Source organism: Takifugu flavidus, chromosome 2 (genome assembly GCF_003711565.1).
Source record: "Takifugu flavidus isolate HTHZ2018 chromosome 2, ASM371156v2, whole genome shotgun sequence".
In the NCBI taxonomy this organism is placed as follows: domain Eukaryota; kingdom Metazoa; phylum Chordata; class Actinopteri; order Tetraodontiformes; family Tetraodontidae; genus Takifugu; species Takifugu flavidus.
The window spans coordinates 3,099,360-3,124,556 of record NC_079521.1 but is presented as its reverse complement, the minus strand read 5'-3'; the positions used below and the strand labels follow the sequence as shown (position 1 = coordinate 3,124,556).

Here is a 25,197-nt window from a genome sequence, read left to right as displayed (position 1 = left end):
TTAACATTAGATCGATTTCCCCAGAGGTGAAAGGGCGACTTGTGAGAGGGTATCAGCAGTTCCATGAACGACACTGAAACAGTGCGTTTTTTTGTGGACACACACTGCCGGAGGCTACCATCACTCGATTATGTCTGCGTCCATCCGTCTATCTGAAATTCCCCAGGCCTTTTGGGAATTCACCGGAGTACTGCTCCAGTCATCAAAGCGCTCCTCCAGGCAGAGTAAGACAACCTGGTTAATGTCCACAGAATGAATCAGCACCTGAGCGGAGAAGACAGATGCGCAGCCTCCTCCAGACCCTCCACGCTCTCCCTCACTCATCTCCTCACAGATCCGTATCTATATTTTATCTCTGTCATGGTTCTGAAAGGGGGCACATCAGAGACTGAACAGGATGCTTTGAAGACAAACTAGAAAGGTCAGACAATTTGACATGGAATAGTTCGGACGCGTCCACAGGAGAGACGTTGAGTAGGTTGACGCTAAAGACGGATGATGGAATAGATGTGATGTAGGAGGACCTGCAGACATTCGGTGCGAGACAAGAAGAGGCAGACGACAGAAGAAGATGATTTGCTGTGGTGACCTCACTAAAACATGTTCCACTGTATTTAAGGGATTTTAACAGAAAAACAATCCTCTACCAACTGGGCTTGTTTCTAACTTTGACAACTAGAGCGAGAGAGAGAGAGAGAGGAACCAGAAACAAGATCTGGATGATGACCTAATGGCCATGTCTTAGTGGTACCAAAAACTACGCATACACACACACAAACACACACACACACACACACACACACATGCATATCCTTTATTTTGGGAAAATAATTGTCCGGAACAAATGCTGTAATCTGTGTCATCAGATAAGGAGTAAAGCTTCCCTGAAAATCTCCATTCCCATCACTTCCATCACACGTACACAAATACACACACGCGCGCGCGCGCACACACACGTATTTCTGCAGCCAACATTGCAAAATTTATTGTAAATCGCCATTTCATACTCAATGGTTTCCTGACTTTCTTAGAAATATAATTACCACAGTGTCATGGTTTGAATGGTGATGTAGGTTTTGGTGGCCTTTAATCCTCTTTATGTTTTTTCTGTTTCATATCTATACATTTTAATTCTACGTGAATGTTCCCGAGGATATCCTGAGGAAGCTGTGGAGCATCTTCAGGTTGCACCTGTAACAGATATTCATCAAAGAAATGTAAAGAGCAATCTCATGAGCTAACTTTGCTTTAACCTTTGAACTATTGACCATGTTGGTATATTTTAGACAATTGTGATTTATCATATGAATTGAAATCATTTCGATCCATCACTACCTCTCAGGTGTGAGTGGTTTTTAGCTTTAGCTGTCCATGTGTGGCTTTCCCAGTCGCTTCACCTGTGACCTCTGACCTCTCCTCCAATTTGTATTTACTGTATGTGTCTGTGTGAGGGAGATAACGAGAGGCTAGAACCTCATTACCTTAAGTGGGAGATGCTGGTGGAGACTGAATAAAAACAGCGGCCAGATTGCACTTAATATTCTTGGAAGCTGCTGTCCTTTGCATCAGAAAACCTTTGTGGGAGTTTAGCCGCTCGCCACTTCCCAGATTTGCTTCAGTCCTGAAGGTAAATTTGCTTAAAAAGTATAAACTTTAAATTCCAATGGAGACGGCTGCAACATATCTTATACTTTGTTTCTCCTACATAGCTGCAGTGCGATAAAACTGATTCTTTTTTTTCTCCTTTGCACGAAGAGCATTCGAGTGTTCAGAGAAAATAAAAATACATTTAAAATTAAAAGGGCAAAACCATAAACTAAAAAGGTTTGTGTGTTTTTGTCTTTGGTGTAGCATAGTTAGCAGAGCCGTTCGGTAGCATATTCACCTCACTGGGAGGGAATTCTGGCTCAAGTTCTCCTAGTCTGCATGGCCTTTCTCCAGTTAAACCAGTTCCCTTCCAGTGAGAGACTCCTCTGGATGGTAGGGTGATAGGGAATGATCTTGGCACGTGTAAGAAAAAAGAAAACATAACAAAACATAAATGAGAGTTTGGATCCATAAACGGAGTAGAATTCTCTGACAGAGTTCCCTGTGAGGAACACACCCTGCAGTGTCGTCACCATGTATACCATTGCGCCCTCTAGTGGTCCCTGAAACCGGATCACCACAGGTGTATCCCATCGTCAGAGCTGCCGCCTGATTTGAGCTTTAACATGAGGTCCTGTGCTGTAAAGATTATGGATGGAAAGATGGAGAGATGGATAAGAAAGACAAAATGTCAAACATGTAAAATAGCAAGGATATGCTTGAACACATAGGAGGAGCGTGTAGATTTAAATGAATGAAGATTTTACAGTCTTTTACATTCATTAGCAAATCCCTTTAAGAGTTCATTCCTAAAATGATGGAAATAATGCATTGACTGGCAAATGAAGCTGATTTAAATTTGCCCCGTAATTGAAATAAAATTAACCAAATACTTCTAAATATTTTCCCTATTAAAATGATAGTATTTAAATATTTTCAGGAACGTGTTCATGTACCTGCAGCCTCAAATGTTCTTATTGCAGCTGTGACCCAGCAGGGTGACAGAAGCCTGATCATGTTTCTGTACCCCTGCAGGCCTCAGCAGCAGAATTAAGATGTTAACCTTGTAATTAGACCACCCTCTAAATATGATCATTATTCTGTCAAGAATGATAACTGGAACTACAGAATAATTGTACATTAAGATTTTTAAAAGAGGAAGGTTTTGAGTCTAATCTCTGAGTGCACGCAGATTTAGATTACCTTAATTTATACCGCTCCTTTATGCTCGATTCATCCTTATTTGTGTGCTTTTTAGCATAAAACAAGCAGTTGCTATGCCTTGCGTTCCTCTAATACCCTTGTTTATTTTTTCCTCCAGTAAGGAATGAATTTGGTAAAAGAACTTTCAACTCTGTTGCCCACTGGAATACTCTCTAGACTGAACTGAAACCCTGAAATTATTCACAAGCTCTTCCGTCCTAGAGGCAAACAGCGACAGACCATTAAAAGTGCATGTGATTTTAAACAGTGCCTGTGTTAAATCTAAAATTGCTGTTTGTTGTGCTGTAGCTCCAGTCCTTACTGATAAACAGTATTGCACTTCTTGCACATCTTTAATCAACACTGTCTTTGCAAGAGTTCTTTTGATATGTACTTCTGACCCCTTGACCAGAAATATCCTGATCTGATTCTCAGTATTTTGTTTCCATCGGGTTAAAAAAAAAAGGTTAAATCAGGGGGAAAAAATAAATCTAATGTACAGAAAAATGTATTCCAATAGAGGTGTTGTGTAATGAAACGTCGTGATGCAGTTTTAGCAACTATCCAGCAGATGTCAGCAATATTTCGTCGTCTAAAGTCACCGCGGTCCTTTGTTTCAGAGGGTTCTGAGTGAACTTCCTTAATGGTTTTCAAAATAATAGCTCATTCTTTTTCTTCTTATTCCTATCGTCGTCATGTCGTTGATGGTAATATTCCAACTAAAAAGGTTTAGAAATATTTATGAAAAATCTTATGTTTTACCATATCTTGTCCTTATGAATATACGATTACTGTATTTCGCAAAGCAGTGCAAATGTCAGTATTAAGTTTTAACAAGTTCTATCTATAAATCCCCCTCTAATTTTATTTTATACTCTTTTGTATGATTCTAAAAGTTTGTTACTGATTCGAGTACGACCTTTGCTTTATACATTGTCTGTAGCATTTCGGAGTGCAGAAAGGTAACTTTTCTCACGTGAATTACGATGATCTATTTTGAAAAGGTATAAACGGAAATGCGTAATAAATGTAGTCCACTGACGACTGACAACGGAAGTGTCGCGTGACTGTCTGGAGTCTTGGACATATCGGGTAAGAGGCTCATGTATCTGATATTCTGTATGATAATAACAGTAGGACTAGTTGTTATGAAGGGACACACCGAAAGTAACTATTTAAAATTAACTAAGACTTGTGGGATCTTGGACCTTTAAACCTTTACTTGACAGTTAACGGTCAACGGCTGGGGCGGTACACCATAAAATCTGCCCCCTCCCTGTGGAAACGAGTAGAGCTGTGAGTGAGCAGAGTGGTTTCACTCCTGATGAATTAGAGCCACTAAAGTGAACCTCATTTCACCCGTGGTGTTCTTAAAAATCATTTGTAATAGTATTATAACCAGTTAAATGTTTGTTCCCAACCTTCGTGACCGTGTAGAGACTGGAAATGTAAACACACATAATATAAACATCGACGTGATTTATATTCAGATTCACACAACTTTAAACTTAGCCAGCAATATTAGTCTTTGGGATTTGATGTGTCTAACGGAGGAGCTTTTAATTTAGTAAGCTTATATTTGGCCGGAAGGGCGGATGCTGCTAGCTGCTGCTAACTTGACACCGAGGGAGGACACTGGATTCCTTTGGGTGGCTTCAGATGACTGCCAGGCGGGTTTGAGGACGCTGTAGACGGTTGTCCATGTGGCTTAACCGGTGTCATTTCTGGGATGATTTCACCATGGTATGTAGCTCGAAACCCGGGTAGTATCTGAAGATGTTTTGTAGGTAAAGGGTCGCTCGCGGAAATCAATTGCTTCTTCCCTGCTTGTCCCCAGTTTGTCAGGCAAATTAGCTGGCTAGCTCGCTTTTGCCTTGCAGATAGCATATGTTTGCTCAGTCACATCCAGCAGCTGCTCTCATGGCCTCTGCAATTTACATTTCTCTTATCTCCTTTGCAGCCTCCACCTGCGCAAGGATTCCGAATTACCTGGACCATGAGCGGCAGGAGATAATTAGCGGGTTTTTACCCAGGCGTTTTCTTGCAGGAGACATGCCCAGCCTATGGAGCAGACCTGAACGCCGCTAGCTGGCCGTCAGTTCGGCGAGGGCAACATCTTGGATGCTCGTTTATCGGAGGAGCTGGTTTCTTTTGGATCGGCGTTACCTTCTCATCTCAGAGGAAGAGTCAGGATGGGGGAGCCCAGTCTGGACGACTCCAATGTCAAGGTGGCTGTTCGTGTACGGCCCATGAATCGGAGAGGTGAGTGATGATGGTTTACTCCGATGGCTCGCATGCACAGAATAGCAGCTCATTGATGCACAGACAGTCGGATTGATGGGATGCAGGGACCACTTGGGTTCATCACCATCATCATCACCAGACAGCCACATGAGCGCTTCCATAAAGCTTACTAATTTTCCCGGAATGGGATACCAGTCAGATGCATTACCTTTTAGTGGAATGAGCTTCTGCACAGGGAAGTCTGTAGCCCGGCTTCTCTGCATGATACCAATTCACTATGTTGTCACAGAGCTTCTTTTAGAAATGGTCGTTGAAGATGCCTTTTCTTTCTCACCTTCTGATGCTGGTGCCGGTGGCATCTTGGCTTCACGTGTGACAGAAAGGTTTTGACGAGCTGTCCAACAGAAGACCCGTAGTTCGGTTTGACTTAATGGGGACAATAGCAGTGTGTCAGTAAACCACTCAGGGGCATCAGTGCACACGAGTGTTAAAAGGTTTCTAGGTACGAGGTCATGTGTCTGACATTGCTGCCTGATTATGTTTACACCCTCAGTTGTACTTTAGGAAAATAAAGACTGGCTGACAAAAGCATTTTGACCCATTTAGTGTTCTGATAACTCAGCATGTGGTCATGCACAGATGACTTTTCCTGGTTAACTGCCAGATCCTGTTTTGTTGGGGGGAGAGTTGAAAATTTTGTGGGACAAATGGCAGGATAGATCACATGTATCTAGCTGACCTGGACAGTTGTTGGATCGCCGCACTGATTTTTCCTATAGGCGGATGTTTCCAACGAACTGGAACAAGTGCAGAGTAGATGGACAGTCAGACAGTTGTTGTAGACACACAATAATCCCACGTGTTTCTGTTTCTGAACAATGAGCCTGAGTCAGTTCACAAAAATGCACAAGCTGGAGATTAGCTGTGGAGGAATTTCACTTCAGTTCACACAGGTTTGGATCCACGGAGGCTTTACTGGAACTTAACAGCTGTATTACAGCTTCACTGTTGCTGACACAGCAAAAGGCAATCGTGAGGTTTGTGTCTAGGCAACCACATTCATGATTTACTGAAGGAGCTGGATGCTTGTTTAATTGAGGCAAAATTGTCCAAAAGTAGTCCGTCCTTTTCATTCCATTTCTCCTCTCGGTTTTCCTACTTGGGAAAACTGTGCAATTTCCCCACGGTGTTGCGTGCAGAGGTGGGTAGAGTAACTAAAAATTTAACTCAATTCAGAGTCGCACTACTTCCAAATAATATGGTAGATAGTTAAAAAAGTAGCCATCCCAAAAATTACTCAAGGAAGAGTAAAAAGTATTCAGCGAAAAGACTACTGGTACTCAGTAATATCTGATTTATTTTTGAAGTTATGTAATCAAACGGACAAAAATACAAATTCTGGTGTTTACATTTAATACATTAAAAGATTAAAAATAGGTTAGTTATTGTGTCAAATGCAAAACGACAAACCAAAACACAAGAAACCAACATTTCCAAACTTCCCTTTTTCACAACATAAAGCTTGTGGAACCAATAACTACAGTAGGGGATGTGGGTCTGTTTCACCTACGTTCACTACCTCCAATAACAACATTTACCGTTCATAGGCGGCTCTTTCTGTGGGAATCTGTTATCTCTCCGTACGGCTTCATCTGGTCGGGGGAAAGCCTCTGTTACCACAGGGGCTGTAGCGGTTAAGCTCTGCACCAAACTCATCATCACACATTCCAGTTCCAGGCAAAGTTATCTTAATTAATGTCAGATTTTTGAGGAATAACTTCTTATCCAGCTGAACAAGTGTGAGTATTTTATGCTGCTTTATATGCTAATTATATACAGTAACATTGCTACATTGAATAAAGCAATGTAAAAAAAGTAAAAATTGATGTGATGTTTTCTAACCAGTTTCTGACTATAAATACTGGAGTCAATTGTTGTCAGTTAACAAAACCATTTCCACCATTCATAACGAGCAACAGTTTGTAGCTAACACTAATTCAGTCCTCCATTTAAATGTATTGTGTTCTGCTTTCTTTAGGGTACCATTTCATAAAATGTTTACATATGCTAGAATGGCCTTTACAGTATAAAAGACACCTTTTTAAGACTGATTCTTTTACCTAATGTGGCTAGCACCCACTTAACTGCAGCAAAAAAAGACTAAGTTTGTATGTAGTCATGTGACAGCATAGCTTCTTTTGATTGGTTAAACTGATTCATGTGATTACAGCATGTGCTATATCTGATTGGTGGAACACAGTTGGCATCATAAAGCATCACTAATGATTATATTTGTATTACAAGAAAAGTAGCGGCTGGAGTGTAGCCCAGTGTTGCGGAGTAAGACTAAAATTATGTTGCAGGTAACCTACTTGTTAGTAGTTAGTAACTTGTTACCAACCACCTCACAAGAACTTGTATTTATTTTGCATTTGGTGCGGCAGCGGGAACCATGAGAATTCCCGCCTGTTTGACTCCACCTGCTCCCGGCAGGTGTTGTGACTGACCTCTGAGTGCCACATGTGGCGTGAGCTTGTAAACAGTTCAGTCCGACGACCTTTTCTGTATCAAAGGTTGAAGAGGAGTGGTGGTGGTGGTGGGTTTTGCAGAGTTAGACAAAGGCCGGAAGGGAGTGAGTCTGAATGAATATTTGCCAATGTTGCGTAATGGTCCGTGTTCCCATGGGCTAGACTTCGAAGAATACCAGGCGCAGCAACAGTGACACCGCCGGTAGTTCAAGATAGAACTAAAGAGAAGGTTGGGGGAAAGTGGGAACTGGTCATGGAGAGAAAGGAAAGGCAGGGAACAATGCATTTATTCTCCCATCCATTCAGTGTCACACTTTCCCCTCTGGTCATCAGGAAGTACAGCTTCAGCACTGGAGACTCATGGGTAATGTAGACGGCAACAGGAAAAGAGAAGCCCGTCATCTGTCATGCTAACTGTCTCTTTGTCCCCCCCCCTTCTCCGTCAGCTCTGCTTGCTTTGTTGTGTTTTGTGGGGTCCCTGACAGCAGTGAGTCAGGTCCTCTGACCTTTGACACCAAGATTCCACAATCCTGACCTGCAGCTCTCTGAACAGACAGTTTGGCCTAGTTTTTCCTGTCATGCTGAGTAAAAAATGAAGGGCATTAAATAAGTTAACATTTGGCGAAGAAGACACTCGTGCACAGTTTATACTGGCAGAGTACAGCAGATCCACTTGGTGCTGCTTCTGGTCAGCTTGGCTTTACTGGTCCGGCTCAGGAATGGTAAATATTCATCCGGAGCAGTACAATAATCTCAGTGACATCACACAGTTGTATAAATACTTGCATGGGACAAGCCTCAAATCCAGCCACACCCCCTGATCCTTTAGGGTCACAAAACCGGGCCCCAAGAAGGCCTCGTGCAGAGTGCTGCTCTGGCAGCCCAGGAAGGCCATAGGAAGTGAAACTTGAGATTGTTTCCTGTTCTCATTCAAACACAATGATGATGTGTTAAAACAGAAGAGCTGAAAATGAGCTCCAGGTTAAGGCTTTATTTATTATACGCTCTTCTCTCTAGTGTTCCATGACAACTTTTCCAATGATACTGTTTTACCACTGACCTCTGACCTCTCTGTGGAATAAAAATCATCACTGAATTTCCTTACTTGGAGCAGAACAATCATGTTATGTTATATGAATCCATACCAGCCTGGTTAAACGGCACTAAATAATTACCCTAAATGGGATATTATCTTATTGATTACCCTTGAAGTCAATATAGGAATGAATCAACAATAAATTCTAGCCTGAATTGTTTTTATTGCAGAATAAGTGTTTAAAGGTGGGTGCTAAGAGTTCAAATCACTTTAGTTGGGATTGGGCAATAGTTGGAAATGGTTTAAGATCTTTCTGTTGATAAATGCTGAACATTTGGAACGTCTGGGTTCACACCTTATTACTGACAAGATTCTGCTTGTACCCGTGCAAGATGATTTCTTTCTTTATTACTATTACTATTAGCTATTTTTCATGTTGAAATTCAGCTTCGACCAACATAAATGGCACCGTACAATATATTTGATTCAGGATATTACAGGAATCCGTCTTCAGCTGTCTTTCCATGGCTCCCAGGGTAAACAAAGGTGTTCTCAGGCAGGGGAAAGTTTCTGGGCCAGCTCTGCCAGGATGTGGATGCCCAGGCCATTTTGGCAGACAAGCATCATATGTTCTCACTGGCAACCCAGCTGAATGGTGAAAGCTCAGGATTTTCCAGCGCGGTTCAAGTTATTTTCCAGTTCTGTCACTGGTCCCTTTCACAGCGTGGCATCTTTTTGAAGGCTGTGCAGATTCCAGTATGAAACTAAGATAAACTATTAGCAATTACGTAAATTAGAGACACAATTAATTAGATTTTACTTTTCCTCTGTATTGGCTCATTCGTCCACATATAAGTTCCTTTTTTGTGATGACTGTATCGACATTTAGTCCATTTTTTTTTTCTAATTTACAGGAAATTCAACATCCCAGATAGTATTGATAACATGCCAGTGTCTTTTCCCGTCTCTTTCCAGTTAGGCATACTCTTTTGATGATGATCGTGGTTGTATGTTTTCATGGTTGTTGGACTAATTTCTTTGTAAAAATCCATGTTTCTGTTCAACAGAAAAGGAGTTAAACACTAAATGTGTTGTGGAGATGGTGAAGAACCAGACGATCCTCCATCCTTCCTCTCTTAACCTGGGCAAAGGAGACTCCAGGTACGTTTCCACACCATTTATTCTCCTGTTACTCATTATTATTATGTCAGATTTGCTAGTGTATTATTGGAAACACCCTGTCTTGAGTTGTATTGCAAGAGAATTGAATCCTTACTGGATTCCTCCCGACTGATTTAACACATGTTGGCGCAGGACAGAGGGACTGAAGCAGGGCGCTACAGGTCTTGACTCTCAGCACATGAAGTTTATTGTGACAACCCCATTGGTTAACATATGTATTTTAATGAGACAATGGCTGCAGTTTGTTCCTGAACTTATTTCTAATTTAAAAGCTTCACCTCAGAGTTCTGGAACTTTCCTCAGAATTTGTGTGTGATTTATCTTTGCCTCCACTGATAGCTTATTCAACAATTGATATTTAAGTCCCTTAAGTAGCACTTTATAAAAATATTCGCTCAGAGTGCTTAACTAGTTAAAATAATAGAGCAGTGTAAAAAAAAAAAAAGAAAAGTGATTTGCTTATCTGTATGTTTAAGCAGGAAGCTGAGTAATTCAGCTAATGCCTGTGTTCTTGCATTCACTGGTTTCCATCCTGCCAACCAGCTGCTGTTTGTGAGCAACACTGAGTCCTCTCCGGGTGTCGAACCTCCCACCAAAGGACGTATTATGACGCATCAGCTTTGGCTGCTTTGAGAAGACGAGACGTGTCTGATTGACACCTGGGTTCGGCATAAACCCAGAACAGAGGCAGCCAGAGACACTGTTGCATAAAAAGGCAGACTCCGCTCTTCTTTTCTCATTCTGTTAGGTCGTAACTCCCTGCTGCCCGACTTCCTCCCTTTTTCTCAGCTCTTCCGTTTCCTTAGCAACACAGGGGGAGGTTAACACCGGGTCGCTTTTGGCGACCGCGGAGCCCCTTCCAGAGCGAGTGGAAGATAGAAACGAGGGGGAAACCCCTCATGTTCTGAAGCATCTGTCGACCATAAACTTCTCCTGGTGACTTTTATGAACGTCAGAACAAGAGCTGAATCAAACTGAGCCCTTGTTTCTGTGACAAAGAGGGAAGGGACGATCTGCCTGCAGCTCTGCCGATGCTGGTGACATTAGAGAAATGTCCGTAACTTAGCATTTTGTTGTCTTGGTGAAGTTGCTAACAGAGGAATTGTACTTCTACTTTAGATCAGGTGTCTGATTGCATCGGCATTAGCAGGATACCTTTGGTTTGTGCGTAGGAATATACTGTAGATTCAGACTACGTGAACCACGGCTGTAGCATCCAGACTGACTGAAATTACAGTTGATGTGACACCATATCCAGTAAAATATAATATAATAAAATTATTGGCTTAGGAAAACAGTGAGGAGCTGTTTGCAGAGCTAATTTAATTTCAAGAATAGATAAAAGACGTGCCATTATGTGTAGTCTTGCTTTGTGACTTCCTAACTGGAAATATAAAGCAGGGAACTGTGCAGTTTCAAAAATGTCTGCAAACTGTGTTTTTGGAGGGGTTGTAAACAGTAATGAAAGGATTATTCTGTGGATTTCATTAGGATAAAGTAAATTAAACTTTGATTTGTCAAGTTTTTTTTAATTTTATGTTGCCAGTTGAGTTCTGACTATTCTGTTGTGTTTCTGAATAAACAGAATATGTACTTTTATTGTATATAGTGTGTTCCCAATTTTCATTCATGTAAGTGTTGAGCAGCTTCAGCTGATCCGTTTTGCCCACGGTGCTCGTCAGTGGTGTGTCCTGGTACTGTATCTGATTCAGTTTTTCCAGCAGGAATGTTTGTCCATACAAGCCTAAACTCCTCACTGCCACCGCTGGTGACTCACTGTGGTGACGGCTTGTTAGAAAAGGTTGAATATTTTGCTCGTTTTAGCACTGGTTTTATGGCACTGATTGCTACAGTTGCCCTGCAAGCCCCATCTGAGCTGTGCTTGAATGCAGCAGGACTATCTCTGCAGCACCTAATGATGGTGATGAAGTTCAGCAAGGCCAAAGCTTCTGGTTTTAAGGGTTTCTGCAGGAGCAGGTCCCGAGAAAGGCAGGAAATTAGCATCTGTAAATGTACCCCTACTGGCTATTCATCTAGAGGGTTTCAGATTCCACTAAGATTCTCTGGAGTGTGTAGATGAATTGTGTCATATCACATCCACAAACATTGGCGTCTTTAGAGTTCTTGCACCCGACCTTCTGATGCCCTGCCCCGTGGAGCCTGTGCACTGTGTTCCAGGCTGTGTGATGACCTGCCAGCTAGCCTCCCTGCAGCCATGCGGTCAACAGATTTGGACGGCAGCTTCAGGTTGTTTGGCCTGCTCAAATGAGACATTGACACACTCTGACAATGATCTCACTGCTGTCACATGTCGGGGTCAAAAATGCAGCTAGCTTTGTTTTCATGACAAAAATAAGAACGGCACCACGTTGAGGATTTTTGAATGATGGGAATCAGCATTTTTAAGTTTAGCGCTTCTCTTACTGTATATTGTCCCCATCTCTGTGGAGTCTGACGTACTAGTCAATTATTTGCTTTTACTGTAAGCTAGTATGACAGCATCGATCTAAATAAACAGCTGACACGTGTCATAAATGTAGCTTGACCTAAATACTGAATGAGGTTAGAGTTTATGTTTTGTGGGCACTTAATCAAGGGTAGGTTCACTGTACTTCAGTGCTCCATGTAATTTATGCCCAGTCTCATGTCACAGGTTTGCTTTTTGTTTGCATATGGACTAACTTTAAATAACCTATAGAATTTCAGCTTAAAAATCATAGTGAATCCATTGCCAAGCAATTATCAAATGCATTTATTTTTTAGTTAAAATAAATGTATTTGATAATAAATGAATTACGTGTATGGTCGATCTGGCGTTTTACTGTTTATTGCATTTTCTGAATGTTTGACATATATATAAATTCATATAATTAACTACCAGTAATGTACTGAAGCCATGTTTAGACTATATGATGAGTTCTAGCTGTAACGTGGTTGACAGAACCAGTTTTATGTCGCCAGTACATTCAGTTCTTTGGTGGGTGGATGTTTTGGTTGTCTGCCATATGTCATCTTTACAGTATAGGAAGATCTGACATATAGTGTCACTGCAGTATGCGCTGATCTCATGTCTTAGCAGCTACTGTTACTACCTCAGCTCAACATTCCAGTCTTGGGCTCAGTTTCTCTCTTTCATAACCCCTTCGGCAGCCATTTCGCCTCCTCCCCATCCTCCAGCCCCCCCCAAACAGCCTGGATGGTACGTTCCTAGACAAAAAATAAATGGAATACCACAGAGGGAAGGGCAACGCGAGAGGGAGAAAGGGGGAGAGCAGCCATGCATTAAGTTATTTTTTAAATGATGACGATGATCGGTGTGGAGGAGCCTGTGAGGGAGGAGGGACAAAGAGATGTGAGGTGGGGTTTTGGCCCTCCTGACTACCTCGTTGGCTCTTCTCTTTGGTTTATTGGTCTTTTGCCTGACTAACTGGCATATGATTGCAAGACATGGGCAACTGTGCTGGAAGGACGAGATGTTGACAGCTGTAATTGTATAGACTTCTGTAAAAGCCTTAAGAGGAGAGAATGTGCACGGAAGGTTAACCTTTTCGATTTAAAGGGCTCTAACAAAAAAACTGTCCACTTTTGTAGAACAGTTACCACTTTGCAGGCCGCCGTGTTTATGAGTTCATGCCCTCAGGGACGCTAATGTCAATCTTTTTATTGCAGAGATTACCAGATGGCTGACACTAATGTGCTCATGCTGATTGTCATTTCATTAGGAAAAGCATCAGCCAGTTGCTCTGAATGTACTGAATTATGTAAGCTGTAGTCAGTTATTGCATGTTGAAAATTAATCTTTAGAAGATTGGTAGGGTGTTTTATAAACAAGTCTTTTAAATTATTAGTAGTAGTTTGATGTTGGGAGCATTTCCAGTGTTTTCTCCTGACATGATGGCGATTAATGTTGCCACAGGGCATAGCGCCACGTACATCGTGGTCAGACTCTCTGGATGACGAGACACCTGCATCAGTCTCTCATTGTAGGACTTCGTTATTAACACTATTATTCCAGAAACACTTCTTCAGCCTGTGTTCTAGGCAACACTTCAATCCACATAAAGTCTTTCTGGCATTTTAATAGGATTATAATGTTAACCAACAAGTACAACTTCCATTATTTCCAGATTTTTTTTCCTCTCCCTGACAGCATGAGACCCAGTGACCCCTTTACCCCACCATCTGACTCCATCACATCCCCTCTGACAGCTCCTGATCTACCCCCCTCCCTTCACAGACACATGCCCATAAGCAGAAGTTTCCCCAACCCTAATCCCCTCGACCATGCCGCACAGACACCCATTCCAAATGCAGAGGAGTAAATTTCACGTTATAAACAAGCAAGACGTGCAGACTCGGGTGGTTCTGATAACAAATGTGTTAGAAAACAACCTGAGGCCAGTGACTCGAGCTCTCTGCCTTTGTCTTTCTACATGTCTCCATTTGCCCGCAGGCATTCAGCTTCCTCCTCCCTTTTCTTTTACTTTGATGGTCTGATTATATTTACTAAAAAGACTGTTGGAGGGTCTGTGAATAGATGATGATGATGATTACGGTGTTATTATCTATCTGTTCTGACATGGCTCCACTCCTGCCTAAGTTGTGCACTAAATGTCGTCATCTTATCTCTGCCCATGCTGCTCTGGACCTTGACCTTCCCCACATCATCAGGAATCAGTCCAAGGTAACGCGACACAAACAGGAATAATCACTGTGTAAACAAAGTTCACTATGAATCATTTTAGAAACTATAAACACACATATTTGATGTATATCAGATGCTTGCTTATTTTATAGTCTTTGTGTCATATCTAGAAATATGTTACAAGATTTATGCAAGTCACAGTCAACATTATAATAAATCATATCATCATAAATCATCTTTTGTGCTACTTCCCAGGTCTTTGCCTATGATTACTGCTTTTGGTCGATGGATGAGACGGAAAAAGAGAAATTTGCAGGTCAGCGCAAGTATTAAATCCACATTTATTTCCACATTTATTTCATTTCTCTGAACCTATGTTGTTTATTGATGATGGTCTGCGTATGCAGGTCAGGAGGTGGTCTTCCAGTGCCTTGGAGAAAGTCTTCTCCACAACGCCTTTCAGGGCTACAATGCCTGTATCTTTGCCTATGGACAAACTGGTAATGAACATCAGCTTGTGGTCTGTGTGAAACTAATGTCAACGAATTTCATAGAAGATGTATAAAAACTGAAAATTGCGATTATTTATTTTGAACAAATTTCAGCTTTTTTGGTGTGGATTTACACAATCACTGACTATCACAATCATTCATATATGATATATTGATTAAAGAATTCCATGAAAACATAAGAATGTGACTTTCATTTAGACATTTTTTAAATCCAAAGAGCAATATTTTTTTTATAAATCATTCCTGCGTAAATGGCAGATAAACAGAACCGCGGTGCTGTTTTTCCTGTAAATACCTGTAAATATCTGAGTGAATTACAGACTCAAGATCATCTTTCCAGCATCATGTAATTTAACTCTAGCACATCAGTTTCTACATCAATTTATATTGCTCTCAACTGATCTAATAGGATGCCCTTTTGATTAAGACGCCGTTCCATGGATGTTGTGTGTTATTACCAGGCTCGGGAAAGTCATACACCATGATGGGTTCAGGAGACCAGCCAGGTCTGATTCCTCGACTCTGCAGCGCTTTGTTTGATCGAACGCAGAAAGAACAGCGGGAGGAGGAGAGCTTCACTGTTGAGGTGTCCTACATGGAGATCTACAACGAGAAGGTCCGAGATCTGCTGGATCCCAAAGGGTAAGGACTTTAGTAGATGAGAAAGACAGAAAGATGAGGTGTTTCCCCATTTAATACCAAAATTTGATGTAGTCCGCATAAGGACAGAGTCATGTTCTGTCTTTTTTTAAAAATGAAAAATAGACTTTGTTCATTTCTGGTGAGTTATCTGACATTTGAGGATGTTTTCTGTTGGTGTTGATTCGGGCACCTGACAGATACATTACTGTGGTGTCACTGCCTAGTTCCAGTTCATGTCCAGTGGGTTGGTAGTAAATCAGGAGCGCTGGTCTATAACTGTGACCAGGACAACATGACCTTTGACCTTAACTCTCTGTGTGACCCTGAGTAAAAAAAAAAAGAAGCAGACCATCTGACAGCCATATGGAGTTTGCTGCAGAAGGGAAAAGAATGAAGCTTGAATCAAGTGCCAGAGTTTTGCACAGTCTGTTGACCAGGGACAGATGTTTTCAGAAATAACAGCCAACTTCCCCTGATTTTCTCTTACCTCTAATCTATCAACTATATCAGAAAATACTGAGTTTGCATGCTATTTGAGTGCATTTACCCTCCTTCACCTCTCTTTTCCAGTGGCAGACAAACTCTGAGGGTGAGGGAGCATAAAGTGTTGGGCCCTTATGTGGATGGTCTGTCTCGACTAGCTGTTGCCAGCTACAAGGTAAAATATTTGTGTGCGTTTCCCCACCATGACAATGAGGAACAAAAAATATTACAACATATTTGGTTTACAACATATTACAAGATGTTTTATAATACTGATATGTTATAATAACATTACTTTAGCAGGAATGTATTAACTTAAGTCTCTTTTTTTGTTTTGTTATGATCGTTTTAATAGGATATCGAGTCCCTGATGTCAGAGGGGAATAAGTCACGGACCGTGGCTGCCACCAACATGAACGAGGAGAGCAGTCGGTCACACGCCGTCTTCAACATCATCCTCACTCACACGCTCAAAGACCTACAGTCCGGGGTAAGATCTGTTCTGGACAGGATGTATGAATATTATCACCAGAAACAGTGATGCTGTTTACAGTCTCACCGAGCTTGTATGTAGGCTAAACCTCTTATTACCACTGCAGGCTTGTAACAGTAAATATTGGGAAGGTTTAGAGTGTCGGATTATTGTGCACAGCGAGTCTTAAACATCCAACTGGTATAACAGGAAGCGCTGGGAGGAAAATCTGCTAATTTTAATCGAATGCTAAATTTGCTGTCATCAGGCACAGTAAAGCAAGTGTCTTGTGGTTATAAACATAGCCAGTATATTTGATCATCTGATTGTGGTTTTAGGACTCTTTATCTGTATTATTAATAGTTATTATTGCCACAGACGTTTTGTCTGTGAAAGAACAAAAATGTGATTATTGCACTCATTTAAAAGAACCTAACACATTTTAAAGACTTTCTTTAGGTCTGTGAACAAAACGGTGACGTCTGCGTGACTTTCTGACATCAATGACTGACCCTCCCTCGTTAATGACTCCCTTCAGCCCTCCTTTTTCCGCACCAACTTGGCACCATCTCATTCTCTTAATAATTTACAAGCATGACTTTGAGTTTGTCAGCTGAGACTGCAGCCATCTCTGTTTGCATGGCACACCCAATGTCAGTCAGTAGACAGTCAGCCAGTTTGTCATGTCCTGTATCACTTCATTTACTGTCTCCTTTAAACCACTTTTGTCTCCTCAAAGTGAATTCCTGTTTGATGAAGTCTTTTCATACAGGGCAGATCAGCTGATATTTGACCATTTAGAATTGATTCCAATTCATGGTTTTACTGTTACTTGGTATTTAGAGGAATACACATATAATTGTAGGGATGTGGGAGACGCTTCAGTGTTAAACAAAGCTTATAATTTAGTTTACTTTGCTTAGTTTTCATTTAAATGTGTAAGCAGGCAGCCCTTGACAAATGATCTACTCCCAGTTTCTCACAGCAGTTAATCTAAGCAAGATGATGATGACGATGTGCATGTGGTGTTTGCTGGTCTTGTTGTGTTCTCATTTTGCTGATTGTACATTTGACTCCTAGCTTAAACTGGATGAAGGTTGAATTTGAACTTGAATCCTGTTTTACTTTAATACTCAACCTGGTCGTATTAGTTATTACTACATGAAATACTGCTTTTAAGTGTTCTTTTCAAATACAATCATTTTAATTCCATAACTGTGTGATATGCATAACATGTCCTACAGGTAATGGAATTAGACATCATCCCTGCGTACCGTTTAATGGGGCATTGTTGAGTTAAATCATCTATCGCCCGTAGTTGTATCACGCCTCATGATTAAGTCACTCTAATCTGTTCCTCAGAATTTTGTGCCTTATGTCACTCAGCAAATGCTAGTCAAAGTACAACCAGTCTGGACTTTGGTCCTGTTTCATAACACTCTCACTTGGCAATTGCTGTTTTTCACTACGCTTATTTAAATTAATTTAAAACCAGTTTAGTGTGGCATATTTAGGTGGGATTTTTTCATTGTGTGTTTTGCTCAGTAGCAGGTCACATACCATATCTAATATACCCTGGACATGTTCAGGTGCTGCCTTCTCAGAGGCTGAAGAGTTTCACAGACTTTGTGTTGATCTTTTATCCATATTATTGATTTGAGTATCATTTTGCAAAGTTTTGGAATTATGCAGACAAATGTTTTCATCTGCAAACTAAACACGTTTAACAACACTCCATTCTTCCAAAGCTGATGGATGGACATGCATACATTTAAGACTGCACAAACACTCTGCTTACAGGCAGATCAGTATCAGTGGAGCTGATTTTATCATATACCAACAAATACTACAGGCTACGCGTACTATTTAATCTAAAAGCTACCATTCTTTCCCTTTCTGTGTCTATTAATCTTTAGCTAAACTTTAATACAAAACAATAGCGTTCAAAATTGGATTATTCGCGTACTTTGTAAATGTTGCTTTCATTCCATCACCATCACAAAACTAACGTGAATCAGTTGTTACAAGTATTGTCAGTGACACAAAAAAATTACCAGTTGTAAAAGTTGTAAAAAAAAACAAAAAAAAAAAAACCTGACTGTTTTAGGCCAAAATTAAAATGTAGAAATCCAGATTATTTATGTAAAGATAAGAAGCTTTTTTATAGAGCTGTGGTGATGATGATACAGATGTGCTGTGTTTGTCGTACAGTAGATGCATATCTGGTGTTGCCTTCAGCTCTGTTGACTGCTGAGCTCTCATGCGTGGGAGCTTGGAGCAAATCTGATCTTTTCCAGTACAGCCAGTGATACGATATCTATTTACACAAGACAGGAAACAGCGGCAGCCACTAAACAAAAGAATGAATGCTGACAATTTGGTACAAATGAGGGGTAGAATTTAAGAGTAATTTCAACTGCAGTTTTGAGGAAGAGATATTTGAGGAATCCAGACACTTATTTGTGATGTGTTTTTGTTATCTTCGTGGTAATCCCCGAGATTTTTGAGTTTCCAAAGGCTTTTTCGTGTTTGTTTTTTTCCGGATTAGTTGGTTCATGACATTGAGTCAGGAGGTATACAATGGTGACTGCATGTAGCAGAAGACAGAAATGCTGTCAACATGCTTCCAGCTGAAATCTCGCTGAGGGAGACCCATGATGGCATTCTGCTGTGTGCATGATGCATGTTAAATTTTCTTATTGTGGTGGCATTTTTAGCTGAACTCCATAAAACTTCCATCAGTGTCACACCACAAACAAAATGAGTTTAAAGATGGCTTTGGTTCATTAGTTCTCATTAAGTTGAACAGAAAGTAGTCTGATTCACAATAAATGAACAAGGTAATGCTGTAGTTCAACCTGGTTCTGTTCTGCCTTCTTTCTTTTGTAGACGAGTGGGGAGAAGGTGAGCCGGTTGAGTCTGGTAGACTTGGCTGGGAGCGAGCGAGCGGCAAAAACTGGAGCAGCAGGAGAAAGACTGAAAGAGGGAAGCAACATTAACAAGTATGTGGAAACAGTTTGTGTCTATTTTAAGCACAGCTTTATTTTCCTGTCCTGGCAGTAGTGCGTGAATTAGACCCATTATTAGTTTTTGAGTAGTTTGCTTTCGTACATAGATAAAACATACTTGAGTTGAACACTGAGTATATATAAATCTGTACATCTTATGTATGTACACACTTGAAGAAACTCAATATGGGGATATGAGGCCGTAACAGCTCTTTCTTTTGTTTTTGTGTGTTGCTTAGATCTCTCACTACTCTTGGCCTGGTCATCTCTGCCTTAGCTGAACAGGGAACAGCTAAAAACAAGAACAAATTTGTTCCATACAGAGACTCTGTTCTCACCTGGCTGCTGAAGGTACATACTTACAGTACATACTTACATCTACTTAGCATCATTCCCCTAACCCAAAAAGACTGGACAACATTTCTCCCTTCTTCTCTCTTCCTCCTGTCACGTTTTGATGTTTCCCATGTTGCAACAGGACTGTCTTGGTGGGAATAGTCGCACAGCAATGGTTGCAACAGTGAGTCCAGCAGCAGATAATTATGAGGAGACCCTCTCGACCCTGCGGTACGCTGACCGAGCTAAGAGCATAGTCAACCACGCTGTTGTTAATGAGGACCCCAACGCACGCATCATCAGAGAGCTGAGAGAGGAAGTCGAGAAACTACGTGACCAACTGACTCAGGCAGAGGTAAAGGCTTTTAAAGGTTTTTAATTTGAAATTTATTGTGTTCCTCGTGGATTTGCAGCCCTCTTTGCTTACTTGTTTTTAAATCTCCAGTCTATGAAGGCTCCAGAGCTGAAAGACCGGCTGGAAGAATCAGAAAAGCTGATCCAAGAAATGACCGTCACTTGGGAGGAGAAGCTTCGTAAAACTGAGGAGATCGCGCAGGTGACACACACACACACACGCACACACAACTCTATCATGTATTTGCTTTCTGTTCTGTGCTAGTGTACCAAACACCACCTGCCTTTTCATACAGCTTTGTTAGGATTTAGAAATGATTTTATCATTTATTTATTTTATTTTCTCTCTGTTTCTCTGCAGGAGCGTCAGAAGCAGTTGGAGAGTTTAGGCATTTCTCTGCAGTCTTCAGGGATTAAAGTTGGAGACGATAAATGTTTTCTCGTCAACCTTAATGCTGATCCAGCCCTTAATGAACTTCTAGTTTATTATCTTAAGGTAAATAAATACCAACACACACAAAATGAATGCCTACATAGCTGGTGTGTACAGATATCAATAACGGAACTAACCGGAAAGTTATTAAATGGTAGTTCTAAGAGTTTATAGTTTGTTTCAAGGCAAATCATTGAACAACATTCTTAAGGATAGAAATAGAATTCACTTTTATAGGTTGTTGAATATGTAAATTCGGATTTCAGATATTTTCCTTTATGAGTGTCATAGGTTGTTTAGTTAGAATGTCAAAATGTCCCTGTTGTAAAAATATTACAAATTCCTCAACAGCTGTTGAAATGATGCTCCAGCTCTAGAAAATAATATCTGGCTGTTTCCTAAAAACTGAATTTTAAGTATTTAATTCATATTCATTATTCACACCTAAAATGTTTATTATAGATAAGCATTTTTGTAATGGACTGGATAAAATAATTTAAGGTCTTTCTTAAGCTAATCATCCAGTTTAAAAAATAAATACCGGTAATTCTATTAATGATAAAGAAAAACAGATCTTACATTTTAAATGATGGAGCAATATTTTTGGAAGCTTTGCTGATGTCTTATATCTTAATGTTTGTGGTGTAGGACCACACAAAGGTGGGCTCTGCAGACTCTCAGGACATCCAGCTCTGTGGGATGGGTATTCAGGCTGAGCACTGCGTCATTGATATTACCACAGATGTTGCAGTCATCCTCACACCCCACCCTAACGCACGGTAAAAAAATCTCAGCGTCACAGGATTGAACGGACATACCGATAGACAGACGGACCACTGTCACTGATTATGTCACTCTCTTCCTTGCACCTGTTACAGGACATGTGTTAATGGTTCTCCAGCAACTAGTGGTCTGCAGCTTCATCATGGGGACCGAATTCTGTGGGGAAATAATCACTTCTTTCGGTACATTTGTTGTATTTTTGTTTGTTTTTTTACTCACTCATACTTTCCATAAAGGCTTTTTGACCCTCTACTGGGTATCCATGTTCTTTAGAATTGAAAAGATTTTTTTTTTTGCTCTTGTCAGCTAAATTGACATCTTATCTGCAGGATCAACTTACCGAAACGGCGCTCTCGAGGAGCTGAGGCTGATGAGGGCGAGGGTGGCACGATGAAGAACAGTGGCAGCAACGAACAGCTCGATGCTGATGGCGACACAGGCAGCGAAGTATCCAGTGAAGTTAGCTTTTCCTATGAGTTCGCCCAGACAGAGGTCCTAATGAAAGCTCTTGGGAATAATGGTGAGGAAGTTTAAGAGGACAAAAAACAGAAAAAGCATTCTCACAAGTTAATTAAATATCTTTACTTTTGTGTCATTAGATCCAATGCAGGCTGTCCTTCAGTCTCTGGAGAGGCAACATGAAGAGGAGAAGCGCTCTGCTTTAGAGCGACAGAGACAGATGTATGAGTCGGAACTGCAACAGCTTCGCAAGAAATTAAATCCAGACAGACTGTCCACAGGCCTGTCGGGACAGCCAGTGTCTGGCCATCAAGGACCGGGACAACAGTCTCATTACCGCAGTATGGAGAGACTCAGCGTTGGAGGCATGAGTCATTCATCTAGTGCTCAGAGCAGACTGAGACAGTGGACAGAGGAAAGGTGGGAAGATTTTTACATTGTATGTCAATGCTAATTAAACAACTACTTAAAGCTTCCTTTTCCTCCTCTGTCCACCACCACCAGGGAGGTGGTGTTAGTGAGGAGTCTGCGACGGTTGAGGGAGCAGATAGTTCGGGCAAACCTCTTGGTACAGGAGGCCAGTTTTATTTCCGAGGAGCTGGAACGACATACGGAATACAGAGTGACTCTGCAGATCCCGTCAGACAATCTGAATGCCAACCGCAAGGTCTGACTCCTTACCTACATATATGTAATGTTACAAGAGCTCGCTCACAGTGAAGTTCTCTGAATACCTCCTTGCCTCCGTGTCTGTGCATGCAGAGAGATGCGGTGCTCAGTGAGCCAGCAATTCAAGTTCGACGTCGTTGTCGAGGAAAGCAAATTTGGAGTCTAGAGAAGATGGAGAATCGCCTGGTTGACATGAGGGAGCTGTACCAGGAGTGGCAGGACTACCATGCGCATCACCAGGACGACCCTGTCAGTTAGCTAAAAGATTTTTTCACGTGTCCTTGGCTTATTTGGAACGGATATTAAATGATAATTTCATGCACATTTTTTTTATTTAGGTGATGAGCTCGTACTTCCGTCGAGCAGACCCATTTTTTGATGAGCAGGAAAACCACAGCCTGATTGGTGTTGCAAATGTCTTCCTTTCCTGTTTATTCTACGACGTGAAGCTACAGTATGCTGTTCCTATTATCAATCAGAAAGGAGAGGTGAGTGGTCACAGGCTTTTTAAATAAATACCTTAATGAATGACTTGAGAAAAAAGCTTAGACTTAATTTTTCTCTCCTGCTTGGGGCCAGGTGGCTGGGCGTCTTCATGTGGAGGTAGTGAGGGTCGGAGGGGGATTAGAAGACAGCGTCGTTGGAGGAGATGAAACTGACAACAACCAAGATGCTGAAATCCAGGATCGCAAGTTGGTCTGCATGGTACGATGACAGCCCATTAGAGCACATCAAGTTGTGTCAGCGTCTTAGTTTGAAACAGCACATCATTGAGGATAAAATTGTTTTGAGACTGTAACCGAACTACAAATTCATGAAAATGTATTCAAATAACTTGTGTTTAATCTACAGATTAAGATCCTGCAAGCGACTGGTCTTCCACAGTACCTCTCTAACTTCGTCTTCTGTCAGTATACGTTCTGGGACCAGCAGGAACCCATCATTGTTGCTCCTGAAGTTGACATGCCATCCTCATCCACCAGTACCAAGGACCCACACTGCATGGTGGTGTTTGATAGCTGCAAGGTGAGGTGAAGCGCGGTGATATGGAGAATCAAGTTAAATACATTATAATGTTATATAAAATCATGAGTAACCAATTAAAACTAAATATGTTCTTGGCTTAAGACTGATCTCTGATCCTGCAGGAGCTAGCTGTGTCCGTAAGCGAGGATTTTATTGAATACTTGACTGAAGGAGCTGTTGTCATTGAGGTGTTTGGACATAGACAGGCTGAATCAGGGAGAAACCCCACCCTGTGGGACCTTGGCATCATCCAGGCCAAGACACGTACTCTGCGGGACCGGTAGAAACATGCATTCCCTGACTCTTGCATTCTAATAACTCAAACCAGGCCCTCCATTGCAAGAACATGCTAAACTTTTCTGCTTTTGTTTGTACAGATGGAGTGAAGTGATGCGTCGTTTAGAGATGTGGATACAAATCCTTGAGATTAATGATAATGGAGATTTTGTTCCAGTGGAAGTGGTTCCTGCCAGAGATGTGGAGACCGGTGGCATCTTCCAGCTTCGGCAGGTTGGTATCACCCTAAACACAGCAGCTGTACCTGGAGGAGTACATCAGCATTAAAGACAATTGCTCTAATTGGGTCAACCTTTTTGCTTATCCTCTTTTGCGTCATATTCAGGGTCAGTCAAGGCGAATCCAGGTAGATGTACGTTCGGTTCAGGACTCGGGGACTATGCCACTAATAGCAGAGATAGTGCTTGCGGTGTCGGTGGGTTGTGTGGAGATCAGAAACAGCGCGTCAAACCAGGAAGGCTATGAGATGGACAGCTATCAGGTCTGTCCCTACCAAGGTTTTGCATACTTGCTAGTAAACTGGAAATCAATGATCTAGTATTTAACTCTGTAGGAAAGAGACCTGGAACGTTTACGGAAGCAGTGGTTGGCAGCTCTGACCAAGAGACAGGAATACCTTGACCAGCACCTACAAAATCTTGTGAGCAAAGCAGGTAACAGTTCTCTTCACTGTTATCTTCTGCTCTTACTATTCATTGCGCCATTATTGTATGAAATATTTAATGTTTGAGTATTCCCGTACACGCAGAAAAGACAGAGGATGACGTAGAGAGGGAGTCCCAGCTGCTCGAATGGCGTTTGACTCTAACAGAGGAGAGAAATGCTGTCATGGTGCCCTCTGCTGGTAGTGGCATCCCTGGAGCTCCAGCAGAATGGTGAGCCATGTGGCAGAATTGGGTTTTATCCTAAATGTTATGTATGTATTGTTTATATTGAGTGCTTTATGTTTGTTCACAGGGTTCCTTTGCCAGGAATGGAGACTCACATTCCTGTTATCTTCCTCAATCTGAAACGTATGTCCCATCATTTTCAGAATAAAATATGTTTGACATGTTTTTCATCTCTGCAGGCTGATATTTCAATCCTTTTTTTTTTTTGCAGCTGATGACCTCAGTTCACAAGACCAGTTTGAGGTTCCTGAGGCTGGAGGTTGGGACGCTATCCTGAATGGAGAAGATGAGGACGACTTCTTTGACCTCCAGATCGTTAAGCACTACGACAGTGAGGTGTGGGTGAAGTCGAGCGTTTTTGCTGAAGAATTAACTCGGTCCGTTGGGGAAATTCATGAAACAAATGAA

General features: G+C 41.4%; 1 protein-coding gene and 1 long non-coding RNA gene across 6 annotated transcripts in view; one reads left to right on the top strand and one right to left on the bottom strand.

The window, feature by feature from the left end:
• Nucleotides 1-800: 800 nt before the first annotated feature.
• LOC130521759 (uncharacterized) lies at nucleotides 801-2,228 on the bottom strand. The gene is made up of 2 exons (XR_008949439.1): nucleotides 2,105-2,228; nucleotides 801-2,000 (listed from the first exon to the last, which is right to left on the bottom strand). It is a non-coding gene; the product is annotated as an uncharacterized LOC130521759 (long non-coding RNA).
• Nucleotides 2,229-3,810: 1,582 nt separating this feature from the next.
• Nucleotides 3,811-25,197, top strand: part of kif13ba (kinesin family member 13Ba) — a 28,709-nt gene continuing 7,322 nt past the window's right edge. For 2 of the 5 annotated variants that reach the window (XM_057025800.1, XM_057025797.1), the window contains exons 1-31: nucleotides 3,858-3,882; nucleotides 4,381-4,533; nucleotides 4,751-5,052; nucleotides 9,666-9,759; nucleotides 14,452-14,464; nucleotides 14,681-14,741; nucleotides 14,833-14,925; nucleotides 15,399-15,579; nucleotides 16,150-16,237; nucleotides 16,418-16,552; nucleotides 19,424-19,536; nucleotides 19,782-19,893; nucleotides 20,021-20,233; nucleotides 20,324-20,434; nucleotides 20,594-20,728; nucleotides 21,314-21,444; nucleotides 21,544-21,630; nucleotides 21,778-21,968; nucleotides 22,048-22,327; nucleotides 22,412-22,574; nucleotides 22,670-22,825; nucleotides 22,915-23,064; nucleotides 23,156-23,281; nucleotides 23,429-23,602; nucleotides 23,725-23,882; nucleotides 23,980-24,112; nucleotides 24,225-24,380; nucleotides 24,453-24,552; nucleotides 24,648-24,774; nucleotides 24,857-24,912; nucleotides 25,001-25,125. In XM_057025800.1, coding sequence (XP_056881780.1) covers nucleotides 4,983-5,052; nucleotides 9,666-9,759; nucleotides 14,452-14,464; nucleotides 14,681-14,741; nucleotides 14,833-14,925; nucleotides 15,399-15,579; nucleotides 16,150-16,237; nucleotides 16,418-16,552; nucleotides 19,424-19,536; nucleotides 19,782-19,893; nucleotides 20,021-20,233; nucleotides 20,324-20,434; nucleotides 20,594-20,728; nucleotides 21,314-21,444; nucleotides 21,544-21,630; nucleotides 21,778-21,968; nucleotides 22,048-22,327; nucleotides 22,412-22,574; nucleotides 22,670-22,825; nucleotides 22,915-23,064; nucleotides 23,156-23,281; nucleotides 23,429-23,602; nucleotides 23,725-23,882; nucleotides 23,980-24,112; nucleotides 24,225-24,380; nucleotides 24,453-24,552; nucleotides 24,648-24,774; nucleotides 24,857-24,912; nucleotides 25,001-25,125 — 3,732 coding nt within the window. In that variant the 5' untranslated portion in view covers nucleotides 3,858-3,882; nucleotides 4,381-4,533; nucleotides 4,751-4,982. Of the gene's footprint in view, nucleotides 3,883-4,380; nucleotides 4,534-4,750; nucleotides 5,053-9,665; nucleotides 9,760-14,451; nucleotides 14,465-14,680; nucleotides 14,742-14,832; nucleotides 14,926-15,398; nucleotides 15,580-16,149; nucleotides 16,238-16,417; nucleotides 16,553-19,423; nucleotides 19,537-19,781; nucleotides 19,894-20,020; nucleotides 20,234-20,323; nucleotides 20,435-20,593; nucleotides 20,729-21,313; nucleotides 21,445-21,543; nucleotides 21,631-21,777; nucleotides 21,969-22,047; nucleotides 22,328-22,411; nucleotides 22,575-22,669; nucleotides 22,826-22,914; nucleotides 23,065-23,155; nucleotides 23,282-23,428; nucleotides 23,603-23,724; nucleotides 23,883-23,979; nucleotides 24,113-24,224; nucleotides 24,381-24,452; nucleotides 24,553-24,647; nucleotides 24,775-24,856; nucleotides 24,913-25,000; nucleotides 25,126-25,197 lie in introns of all 5 variants that reach the window. The other 3 variants (XR_008949490.1, XM_057025799.1, XM_057025798.1) reach the window with 3 other exon arrangements.